Here is a 13,229-nt window from a genome sequence, read left to right as displayed (position 1 = left end):
CTGACATTGCTGACATGGGGTCCATATGGTTTAGCCCACCTTGAAACCATATGGGAACTACGCTGGCATGCTGGCTGTAATGCAAACGCTGCATCATACCTGCAGTGTGTAGTTTGATGTTGTGTGTGTAGCAGATATACCTGCAGTGTGTAGATCAATGTCCATATGAAAGTCAATGCCCAGCAGTGTTGTTTTTCCCCAGCAGAGTTTCTAGTGTCTCTGTGTCTCTCTGGAAGAGGTTGCACATGAACTCTGCAGCCGCACTGAGGCGCTCCAACACAAACACTCTGACATTAAGCTGCTTCACACAACAAACATCAGCACCACGCTGCTGTTTGTCCAAAAGACACAATATCTCCTCTCCCACCGACGTCATGTGTTCATTTATCGACAGCCGTACAGACTCCTTTTGACACATTTTACCTCGTTTATCCAGCTCTCACTGACTCTCCACATCGGGCTGTTATTTTGCTGCGATCAAGTCAACGATGTGAGAGATTAGCTATCACAGACGGACGGACAGGGGGTGAAACATAGTCTTGCGCCATGCCTTTCGGCCTGGCGGAGACAATAAAAAAACGAAAGTAAAGGAAATGGCCATTTCTGCAACAGAAGTAGTCAACAAACTATACTATGAAAACATGGGCCACATTGGCAAAGAATGTAAGAAAGAGGCAATCATGTAGAAAATAGCCGATCTACAAGCTTACAAAGCCTCTCAACGTGAGGCGTTTCGAGCTTGTAGATCGGCTATTTTCACAATATTTACTTGTGGAACGGAGTCAAACAGAATGGGGGGGTCCCAGATCAAGTACGTGTATTTGGGGGGGGGGGGCGGCGTGAAAGGGTTGATAAGCACTGCTCTAATCGGAGCGAAATTATCTGAAATTACTACATGACCATAATGCAGCCTAACATGCGTTGCACGGGGCGGTCCTGCCATTACGTTAGTTACTGTAGTTGCTGTGGAGCTACATAGTTCTCCAGAAGACACACACAAACATACACCATCTACAATGGACGAACTGAGCAGCAATATTGACATTCACCACACGAACGTGCATTGTTGACAAAGTGATTGCACAGCCGCTGCAGGCATGACAACCACGTTAGCGTTAGCGACATGGCAGCTATCACAGCACCCTGTCCGTCGTGCTGCAACTGCCTGTGATGGCTACAGCAGTAACAGCAAGCTGTCTGCGATGCCATTGTCTGGAGACTGCTCTTAGCGTGACACGACCAATGAGAGTGAGCGCTGTAGTTGTTGCTAAGATACGGTGGCGTCTCTGCCCCATAGCTTGTAGATCTCTCACACATGATTGGCGTAGGCTGCGTTGCCAGGTCTGACTTTGTGTCTAAGCAATGGTCGGCTTATTTTTGCGCGCCTTTGGGCTCGTTTGCATTGTGCGCACGGCAGCGCTTGTTTAGCGTACGTCAGCGCGACGTGGCAACGGACGTGGCAGCGTGAAAGGTGATTGGCTGGTGAAAAGAAACACCCGGACGTGAATTTTGTGTTGGCGAAGTGATTTGCATAAGTATTGGAGCATAATGCGTTTGATATTAATTGTACATCCTGCAAGTACAGTGATGGGATGCGAAGCAGCTGGTGTCACAGGCAGAATATTGAGGAATTTTGGGGGAAAATGTGGAGTTAGTTGGGCCATGTGTCTGCTTGGCAATTGAGCACATACACTCGTGTACACTCCATGACTGTGGTCGTCAATTATGGTAGCAAGATTGGTGTAAAAAAAAAAAAAAAAAAAAGTTTTTTTTTTTTTTTTTCAAAACGATATTTTTTTTTTCCAAAACGATACATATCGTCGCGAAAACGTATCGCGATATATCGCGGGACGATATATCGGCACACCCCTACTGGTAAACCCTCCCTCCGGAAATCTCATTTCCATTTGATTCCAGGAGTGAGTCTGGCCTGAACGCCCATTGTGGGGGTTTCTAGCGCATTACCAACTAACCGAGCCTATTAGCGTTGTCGCTGATAGGCTAGGTGGCGGGGTGGCGAGTACGAGAGAGCCCGAATGGGACCGAGTGCAGCCGACAAAAATGGAACGAGCCGCCATTGTTTCTGTGGCCAGTTACACTTTTTACGTTCGGTTTCAAAACGCTCTCAAACTTATTTTTTGAGGCACGGAATTTACTTTTAAGATATCGTTTGGATAGAATTTAGTTGTTTAACTTCATATATGTGGTCAATTAATCATGACGGAGCCTATTTTTAAAAAATGTTTTAGAGAACCGGCAGGGGCGGGGAGTGACACGCATGTATCCCAATAAGGCAACCGATTTTGGGCATGGCCGTCTCAAAAGTCCCGTTGCGTCATATAGTCTGGAGGTGGTAAAAATGAACTACCGATTGGCTGAATGGAAACAACTATCATTGGCTGAAGGGGTTGTCAGTCAACGGTATTACTCCCGCCCAACTCCAGCCCACAGCCAATATTGCAGAATGGGCGATCAGGCCAGACTCACTCCTGAAATCAAATGGAAATGAGATTTCCGGAGGGAGGGTTTACCAGGCTAGACCGGTAGAGCCATCGATAGCCATGGGGTAGTGAAGAGGGGGGGGGGGAGAGGAGGGGTAAAGGTTTGCTCTGAGCTGCAGTCCGAGCTGGCTCTAGTGTTTCCAGATTCTGTGAGTTGAAACAAGCGACCAGGTCTATAAAAAAAAAAAAAAAAGAAGCGACCGGTTTCGCCACTTGAGCCCTATTATATCAGCTTAAAGCAAGCCCAAATAAGCAACTACACTTCAGAAACCAGCCCAGACAAAAAGCAACCTGCAACTATGAATATTTACAAGCGGCTTTACAGGAAACCAAGCCCAAAGTCGGTTATAATAAGCAGACCTGGCTGCCATCTCTAAGACAATAGCACGACAATGTGCGCATCGGCCGACAGTTTGTGCTGAACTAAATGCCAACTTCTGCCAACAGACTGCCAGTCTGAAGCAGTCTGTTTGGTGGAGAGTCACCGTAACCCATTGAGACCTGAAGCCGATTCTGCGTGTCTCCTAAATCTCAACAGTATTCTCAAAAATACTATATTTTCTATATCAGTGGTGCTCAATCTTTTTCATGTCAAGGACCCCCAAAATTATATGTATTTGGCCGCAGACCCCCATCAAAATATGATGTTCCAGGGACCCCCCAGAAGCAAAGATTTGAGTTAAAAATGTTCGCTTTAAAAAAAAATATATATATATTCAAAGATTTGCACACATTTTCACGATTTTTCAAAAATAGCAGATCTACAAGCTCGTAGCGCGGCACTTGGTGCCGCGCTATGAGCTTGTATATCTGCTATTTTTGAATAGCCCAAAGTGTAAAATAATGCTTTTCAGCTCAAATCTAAAAATGACACAGTTCCAGGTCTTAATGGGTTAAGACTAAGGAAGTAAAAACTGTGGAATGGTGAGACGGGGGGGGTGTGGAGTTAGCTGGGGAAAGCCATATCAAAGAGGTGGCAGTTTTGAGAGCAGTTTTGGAGGTTGGGGGGCTCCTCTGAGAGTATTGGAGAGTCCATTCCACAGGGTTGGGGCAGCAAAGGCAAAAAAATAATCCGGTAGGAGAGTTGCCTAACATTTTAATAATGGCATCCATAAAATCACCGTCCGAAAATGTTGACCTCACAAGTTAGGCCTGTCAAAAAAAATCGATTCATGAATAAATCGCGATTCTTAATGCCACGATTTTAAAAATCGATTCAAAATATTAAAATCGATTTTTTGGAAAAAAAAAATATATATATATTATTTTATTTTTTTGTTTTTACTTTTTTTTAAATAAGTTAGTACCTTTTTCACTGGCAATTTGTCTGAAATCAATGTCAGAAAGACTGCCTGACATGATCTGGCTGCATTGAAGTGTATGATTCAACTTTTCATGGTTTATATTATATTAAAATGTTCTAGTATAATTAAAGAAAAGTGATTTGGGGTAGAAAATCGCAATAAATCGCAGAATCGAATATCAATTAATCGCAGAATCACAATTTTAATCGAATCGGCACCCTAGAAAATCGCAATAAATCGCAATAAATCGCAGAATCGAATCGAATATCAATTAATCGCAGAATCGCAATTTTAATCGAATCGGCACCCTAGGAATCGATTTTGAATCGAATCGTGAGGTAAGTGAATCGTGACACCCCTATCACAAGTATAGTAATGCAAAACACGTGTGTGTCTGTCCAGGTAACCACCAGATGTGTCGTCTGGGACAACAGCAGCGCAGCCTCTTCTGTCCTTTCGACCTGCCCGTGCGCTATCACCGCGGAGACCTGTTTGAACACGTGCACTATGTCCAGGTCAGTCTGACATCGTTGATAAGGACGAGGCCGCACAACTCTTACGCCACGATGCAGAAAGTTTTAACCCTTTAAGACCTGAAGCCGATTCTAAATGTCTCCTAAATCTCAACAGTATTTCTGAAAAACGTATGTTTCTATATCAGTGGTGCTCAATCTTTTTCATGTCAAGGACCCCCAAAATTATATGTATTTGGCCGCCGACCCCCATCAAAATATTTTGTTCCAGGGACCCCCCCAGAAGCAAAGATTTGAGTTAAAAATGTTCGCTTTAAAAATATATATATATTCAAAGATTTGCACACATTTTCACGATTTTTCAAAAATAGCAGATCTACAAGCTCATAGCGCGGCACTCGGTGCCGCGCTATGAGCTTGTATATCTGCTATTTTTGAATAGCCCAAAGTGTAAAATAATGCTTTTTAGCTCAAATCAAAAAATGACACAGTTCCAGGTCTTAATGGGTTAATGAAAAGAAAACAACGTTTCGACAATTACCGTCTTCCTCAGGGGTTTTTGAGGTCAGTCTGACACACATGATTCATTCATTTAGATCAGGGGTGAATGATGCAACTTTGATGATGGAGAGAGGCGGCCATTATTTTTCCACACACTCCAGAGGGCCATGTTTATACTGTCGGGCCATTCTATGTCACACTCACACAAAAGTAGCAAAAATAGCCGATCTACAAGCTCAAAACGCGTCGCACTGCGACGCGTTTTGAGTTGGAATTTTTGAATTGGAATCCAGATTTTTTTTTTTTACTATTTTTTTTATTGGAATCAATTTAATTTCAAATGCATTTAGTTATACTTATGTTAACTTTATGCATTTCAATACAAATACATTGGACATAAAAAAGACAATAGAATTTTAATACTAGTCATTAAGCTACTAATATAGACTGAAGTAATTAAAGCGGGTCATGTTTACATGTTTGGAATTGTAACTCAATAAGAATTGGAAATCAATAAGATACAGTATTCCGATATTAACCTGCGGGGGCCGCATTAAGGGAAGGTGGGGGCCGCATGAGGGTCCCTATATCTAAAGTACATTCACTCACGTATTGTACAGCTATAATGACAGCTGATCTGTCTTTTTCCTGTCCTCCCTGTGTGTGTGTGTGTGTGTGTGTGTGTGTGTGTGTGTGTGTGTGTTCCAGTTTGGTGAGGAGGTGTCCGTGGCGTCTAGCGTGGCTCTGGTGTCAGAGCACAGCTCCAACCAATCAGCAGACAGCCCTCTGCTCCACCGCTCTGTGTCCGGAGACCTGGACCCTGCCGACATCCTCTGGGACAGACACACAGTGCACACTGAGGTGAGAGGTTACACTGTTGACATCCTCTGGGACAGACACACAGTGCACACTGAGGTGAGGTAACACTGCTGACATCCTCTGGGACAGACACACAGTGCACACTGAGGTGAGGTAACACTGCTGACATCCTCTGGGACAGACACACAGTGCACACTGAGGTGAGGTTACACTGCTGACATCCTCTGGGACAGACACACAGTGCACACTGAGGTGAGGTTACACTGCTGACATCCTCTGGGACAGACACACAGTGCACACTGAGGTGAGGTTACACTGCTGACATCCTCTGGGACAGACACACAGTGCACACTGAGGTGAGGTTACACCGCTGACACCCTCTGGGACAGACACACAGTGCACACTGAGGTGAGGTTACACTGCTGACATCCTCTGGGACAGACACACAGTGCACACTGAGGTGAGGTTACACTGCTGACACCCTCTGGGACAGACACACAGTGCACACTGAGGTGAGGTTACACTGCTGACACCCTCTGGGACAGACACACAGGGAACACTGAGGTGAGGTTACACTGCTGACATCCTCTGGGACAGACAGACACACAGTGCACACTGAGGTGAGGTTACACTGCTGACACCCTCTGGGACAGACACACAGTGCACACTGAGGTGAGGTTACACTGCTGACATCCTCTGGGACAGACAGACACACAGTGCACACTGAGGTGAGGTTACACTGCTGACATCCTCTGGGACAGACACACAGTGCACACTGAGGTGAGGTTACACTGCTGACATCCTCTGGGACAGACACACAGGGAACACAGAGGTCACAATCACAATTATTAAATTCATCATCGTCTAATCACAATTATTTGAGATAATCGCAATTATTTGAGATAATCATTAGTGGTGTCACGATTCACTTACCTCACGATTCGATTCAAAATCGATTCCTAGGGTGTCGATTCGATTAAAATTGCGATTCTGCGATTAATTGATATTTGATTCTGCGATTTATTGCGATTTTCTACCCCAAATCACTTTGCTTTAATTATACTAGAACATTTTAATATGATATAAACCATGAAAAGTTGAATCATACACTTCAATGCAGCCAGATCATGTCAGTCAGTCTTTCTGACATTGATTTCAGACAAAGTGCCAGTGAAAAAGGTACTAACTTATAAAAAAAAAAAAAGAAAAAAAAAAATGTTTTTTTTTAATAAAAAATCGATTTTGATTCGATTTTTAAAATCGTGGCATTAAGAATCGCGATTTATTAATGAATCGATTTTTTTTGACAGGCCTAATAATCATACACAATTATATTTGCATAATCGTACACTTTCAAATGTTGAAAAAAACGAAAATAGCTGCTTTAATAATCTTACGTAAGCTTGTAGATCAGCTTTCATTTTTTTAGTATAGTATACAATTAATTTCTCTGTATATTTAAGTTACTTGTCATATCTAGCCCTGTGCAATGTCTGATTACGAAGCCTAAAAGACCAAACAGAAACAAATATTCATATGTTCCAATGTTCAATGCCAAAAACACAATGAAATTCTTAGTTCGTATGACAATTAATCGTCAACTTAAATATTTGAATTGTCACAGCCCTACCTCAAACTTCATTTCATTATTATTATTATACTGTATTTCTCTGTTATTTCTTCCTGAAAGGTTTATTTGTCAGATTAACACATCTTCAGCCATGGCTTTGATTCCGGTGGCGAACAGAATATACTTCCTATGTATTGGTATCACAAAGAAAGCATGTATTGACATTATTATAATTTTTTTTGTTTATTTGTGCCAGGCCGTTCAGAGCTGGATGTGGCCTCAGAGGACGGACTGTGCCATGGTGTATGCCAGCGTGCCCGCTGCCCACCTGCTGCCAACTTTTTACATCCCGCCTGAAACCCAGGGCCTCAGGTCAGCCTCACCGCTTCACCCTAAACGTTAATCTCTCAAGAACAGATTCAGAGCTGCGCTACTGAATCTGTGTCGGGAGCCCCGTTCAGAACGTGTGCGCGTTAGCTTACAAGTGGGGCGTGCCTTTAGATCAGGAAGCAGGCCGCGCTTTACCCAATCAAATGTAGTGGGTGGGATTTACATCTGTGCGTTCGCTTCCCACTGGAAACAAACCGAAACTCATTTAACAATAGCGTCCTCGGAGCCGACAAAACCACGGAAAGTTAGTAACATGTTAACCCATTAAGACCTGGAACTGTGTCATTTTTAGATTGAGCTAAAAAGCATTATTTTACACTTTGGGCTATTCAAAAATAGCAGATCTACAAGCTCACAGCGCGGCACCGAGTGCCGCGCTACGAGCTTGTAGATCTGCTATTTTTGACAAATCGTGAAAATGTGTGCAAATCTTTGAATATAAATACTTTTAAAGCGAACATTTTTAACTCAAATCTTTGCTTCTGGGGGTCCCTGGAACAAAATATTTTGATGGGGGTCTGCGGCCAAATACATATCATTTTGGGGGTCCTTGACATGAAAAAGATTGATCACCACTGATATAGAAACATGCGTTTTTCAGAAAACTGTTGAGATTTAGGAGACATGTAGAATCGGCTTCAGGTCTCAATGTGTTAACAATAGCGTCCTCGGAGCCGACAAAACCACGGAAAGTTAGTAACATGTTAACTTGCTCTTACATCATAGAAACAAGTGGGCTTATAACCAAAACGAACCATGTTCTTTGGGAGAAATGGTGTTAGTGTTCTGTGGAGAAATATTGTTAGTGGGAATGAAAACATAGGCGCACCACCGGAAGTGGAGGGCTGAGGGCAGACCAAAACCCCGGTTTCCAGTCAGCATATGTCTAGTTAATCACCTCATTCACTGCCACTGATGTACAAAAACTGATGTATAATACTTGTGTTTGTATTTGTTGTTTTCAGCCCGGTTGCATCTGTCCTCTATGGGAGCAGCAGCAGCAGCAGTCCTCCCCAGTCCGTCTCGGTGCCAGACTGCGGCCCGACAGCGGAACCGCCCCCAGCCCTCCTGCCTGCCTCGCTGGACTGGCCTCTAGACGGCAGCAAAGTCATGCCGGACATAATGGCAAATCAGGTACGGATGCAACTAACAAGGATTTTCATAATGTATTAATTAAGACCTGGAACTGTGTCATTTTTAGATTTGAGCTAAAAAGCATTATGTTACACTTTGGGCTATTCAAAAATAGCAGATCTACAAGCTCATAGCGCGGCACCGAGTGCCGCGCTATGAGCTTGTAGATCTGCTATTTTTTGAAAAATCGTGAAAATATGCGCAAATCTTTGAATATATATATATATATTTTAAAGCGAACATTTTTAACTCAAATCTTTGCTTCTGGGGGGTCCCTGGAACAAAATATTTTGATGGGTGTCCGCGGCCAAATACGTAATTTTGGTGGTCCTTGACATGAAAAAGATTGAGCACCACTGATATAGAAACACACGTTTTTCAGAAAACTGTTGAGATTTAGGAGACATGTAGAATCGGCTTCAGGTCTCAATGGGTTCATTTGTCGGTTCTTTCCTTTACAGCAGTGGTTCTCAAACCTTTAAAATTATAAGGTGCTGAACAAAAGTGAACATACTATGACCTGTGTTGTTTTCCAGGTGCTTCAGTCCCGCAGTGGGGGTCTGGCCATGGAGCAGATTGGTTCCAGAATAGCGGAAGCTTTGAAACAAGTAAGAGAGAGACTCTCCACAACTTCTCCTTTAATTCTCTCTCAGCCTGTCAATGAATCTGTGACATTTTGGTTTGGCTGATGATATATCAGCCATTTTTTTCGACTACCTCAGTATCGGTAATTATGCATCCGATGTGTCCAGATTTTTAAATGCTTAACACATGTGGTGCCAGCATTTTTTTATAACAACTTACGCTGGGTGCCAGCATTCTCCCCATTGACTGCGCTTTACTGTTTAAAGCTCTAGACTCCATGACGAGCAAATCCATGTAAAAAAAAAAGCATCCATTCATTATACACAGAGGTCTCGTACAATCGGGGTAACATTTTTTAAAACATTCGGTAATCCGTTCCATAGTTGCAGCCAGTTGAAAATAGTCAAAAATAGTCAAAAATACTTTGTAAAAAAAAGTACACAGGAGCCGAGATACAGGCTTTTGAAGTCATAAGTTAACCAGCAAGTGGATTAAAGTCTAAATCTTCGGAGAAAAAAAATGATATCTCCTGGTGCTGTGAAAAAAAAAAAAAAAAAATTGAAAAAAAAAAGAATTTTTTTTTTTTTTCAAAAACAGTATATGTACGGTTTTGGCACTCAACAGTTGTATTTGAAAAGAAGTATATATACGGTTTTGGCACCCAATGTGTTAAGAGTTCTCACAATTTTGTTGAACCTTTTCCAAAATAGCCGATTTACAAGCTCACAACGTGTCTGTTTAGGACGTGTTGTGGGTTTGCTTTTTTTCTCGTATTTTTTCAGTTTTACTTCATACTAGCTGAGGGGGAGCCCGGGATCGAACCTAGGAACCTTCCCGTTTCCCAAGTGGCCGCTCTTAGCCCCCCCCCACCCCTGTCTGTGCATTGTGCAGTCTCCAAATAAACTTACCGTGCCTAAAACTTACCTGTTGCCTGTTGTAGGACAACGTCGCCCCCCTCTGGCTGTTGCAGAACGAGGCGGCTCTGTTCTGGCGGGCCCAAGGCAACGGTAGCCGCGCCCTGCAGTGCCTGCGCCGGGCGCTGGCCCTAGCCCCGCCCCCCCAGCACCACCTGGTCCTCTGTAACGCTGCCAACCTGCTGTTGCATCACGGCGCCGCCGGACACGCCCACACCCTGCTGGAGCGCGCTCTGGCACTGAACGCCTCCGAGGTATAAATCGTCTGCACAGGAGGTCCTTGGGGGAGTTCCTGGGGGTCCCTGGCGAAATAAGTTATCACAATAATTTTAAGCACTTAGACCAGTGGTTCTAAACCAGTGGTCCCTGAGGGGGTTCCAGGGGGTCCCCAGCAAAATGTGTTAAGATAGCGTCACAATCATTTTAACCACTTAGCTTTGGCTATTCAAAAATAGCAGATCTACAAGCTCATAGCGCGGCACCGAGTGCCGCGCTATGAGCTTGCAGATCTGCAATTTTTTTAAATTCTTGAAAATGTGTGCATAGCTTTGGGCAAATATTTTTAACTCAAATCTTTGCTTCTGGGGGTCCCTGGCACAACATTTTCCGCGGCCAAATGTATATCAATTAAGGGGTCCTTGGCATGAAACAGGTTGAAAACCACTGACTTAGACCATATTGTTTGCATTGGCTATTCAAAAATAGCAGATCTACAAGCTGGCAGATTGAGAGTTTGTCATTTTTGGAAGAATATTATAATAATTATAATATATATATAATATAATAATTTTGATGTTTTTTCTTGATATATACTTCTCTTCTGGGGGTCCTTGGCACATAAGCTTTTGAGCTAATTTGGGGGTCCTTGACACTAATAAAAGTTTGAGAACCACTGCACTTCCAACAGTTTTTTTTTTTCTTTTTCCAGTTTTTAGACTTATGTTGCTATTAAGTCAGTGTTTCTCAAAACATTTTCATGTCAAGGACCCCCCAAGATGATATGTATTTGTCCACGTACCCCCCCAAACTCAAAATATTTTGTTCCAGGGACCCCCAGAAGCAAAAGTTTGAGTTAAAAATTTATATTCAAAGATTTGCACACATATTCACAATTTATTTTCAAAAATAGCAGATCTACAAGCTCATATTAACTTGTATATCTGCTATTCTTGAATAGCCAAAGTATATAAAAGAATGGTTAAAGTGATTACACAGATGCTTTCCCGGTCTTAATGGCTTAACCCATTAAGACCTGAAGCCGATTCTACAAATGTCTTCTAAATCCCAACAGTATTCTGAAAAAAACGTATGTTTCTATATCAGTGGTGCTCAAACTTTTTCATGTCAAGGACCCCCAAAATGATATGTATTTGGCCGCGGACCCCCATCTCAAAATGTTTTGTTCCAGGGACCCCCAGAAGCAAAGATTTGAGTTAAAAATGTTCGCTTTAAAACAATACATATTCCAAGATTTGCACACATTTTCACGATTTCTCAAAAATAGCAGATCTACAAGGTCGTAGCGCGGCACTCGCTCGGTGCCGCGCTACGAGCTTGTAGATCTGCTATTTTTGAATAGCCAAAGTGTAAAATAAGGCTTTTTAGCTCAAATCAAGAAATGACACAGATGCGTTCCAGGTCTTAACCAATGTGTCTCTCTTTGTGGTGCGTGTGTGTGTGTGTGTGTGTGTGTGTGTGTGTGTTTCAGCCCCACTCTCTGTTCAGCCTGGTCAGCGTGGAGCTGTCCCAGGGCAACGTGTCGGGCGCGGTGGCCGTGTTCCGTGACATCCTGCAGACGGCCCTGTCCTCCCCCACGGCCTCCGCGGCGCTGGCGGGCTGCACTCAGTGCCGCGCCCTCCTCCCACTGATGCGCTGCATCCAGTTCTACCCCTTCCTCTACAACCTGTCCCACAGGCAGACGTGCCCACGTGAGTCACCATGTCTCACACACCATCAGTGGTGGAAAGTAACCAAGTACATTTACTGAAGTACTGTTCTTTTGAATAAAATTCCATTTAGTTTGTCATATTTTAGTCATCTGAAATGTTTTAGTTTTAGTCTAGTTTTAGTCGACTAAATATCATAAGATTTTAGTCGACTCAATCTACAGTTGATTTAGTCGACTAAAATGTATTTTGGCGGTGCCTTGATGGCGTCGTAATGGCTGATTTTGCACTTGGTTGCATGCTGAAAATAGCAGATCTACAAGCGCACAGCGTTATGAGCTTGTTGATCTGCTATGTTCAGAGTGCAACACCCGAGCACAACCAAACATAAAATGACTTGTTTTTTAGACTGGATCTCTTCTCCTCTAGTACCTCACTAACATTTTAGTCTAGTTTTTATTTGTTGACGAAATTGTCAATATATTCTTAGTTTTAGTCATCATAGCTTAGTTTTTATTTAGTTTGTGTCAGTGAAAAAAGGTAGTCAACAAACATTTTTCGTCATAGTTTTAGTCGACGAAATCAACACTGGGTTATTTGAGGGTGTGTGTGTGTGTGTGTCCGGCATACTGCCAGTAGTAACGGCACATTTGTTTTAGTTTTTCACATGTTTTAAACCTATAAATGTTTATACACACTCTTGAGTTATAGACAACCTGTACGTGCTCATTTGGTTCCTAACTGTCACCCCCTCAAGGACCCCTGGGGGTCCCCACATTGAGAACCAGTGGTGTGTGTGTGTGGAATAACTATCAGACCTAATAGTGACTGAGTGCACTGTGTGTGTTTGTCCAGAAGGGGGCGCCTGCGTGGCAGAAGATGAGCTGGGCATCCAGTTGGAGGAATGGGAGCCGAACGGTGATACCAAACAACAGGACTCTGTAGGGGGCGGGGCTCAAACACCTTCCGTCTCCACCCTGGAAGAGTCCCTCCTCTTTGAGAGTAAGAATACCAAAACCTCACTGTCACAATTATTTCATAACTACAGCCGCATGCCAAATGTTCTCAATGCAGTGTTTTGTGCTATTAATGTGTATGAAACCTGCTTGATGAAATGAACAGAAGAAGTGTCATATTCTCTATTATTTCCAC

The 13,229-nt window shown here is 43.1% G+C and overlaps 1 protein-coding gene across 3 annotated transcripts in view; it reads left to right on the top strand.

Annotated features, from left to right (window-relative positions):
* Positions 1-13,229, top strand: part of ttc17 (tetratricopeptide repeat domain 17) — a 60,815-nt gene that overhangs the window by 23,926 nt on the left and 23,660 nt on the right. For all 3 annotated transcript variants that reach the window (XM_084061246.1, XM_084061245.1, XM_084061244.1), the window contains exons 10-17: positions 4,208-4,320; positions 5,488-5,640; positions 7,425-7,540; positions 8,524-8,692; positions 9,229-9,300; positions 10,218-10,445; positions 11,900-12,119; positions 12,933-13,079. In XM_084061246.1, the coding sequence (XP_083917372.1) occupies positions 4,208-4,320; positions 5,488-5,640; positions 7,425-7,540; positions 8,524-8,692; positions 9,229-9,300; positions 10,218-10,445; positions 11,900-12,119; positions 12,933-13,079 (1,218 nt within the window). The remainder of the gene's footprint in view (positions 1-4,207; positions 4,321-5,487; positions 5,641-7,424; positions 7,541-8,523; positions 8,693-9,228; positions 9,301-10,217; positions 10,446-11,899; positions 12,120-12,932; positions 13,080-13,229) is intronic.

Source organism: Gymnoscopelus microlampas (genome assembly GCF_963454915.1).
Source record: "Gymnoscopelus microlampas genome assembly, chromosome: 1".
NCBI lineage: Eukaryota > Metazoa > Chordata > Actinopteri > Myctophiformes > Myctophidae > Gymnoscopelus > Gymnoscopelus microlampas.
This window is presented reverse-complemented; position numbering and strand designations above follow the sequence as displayed.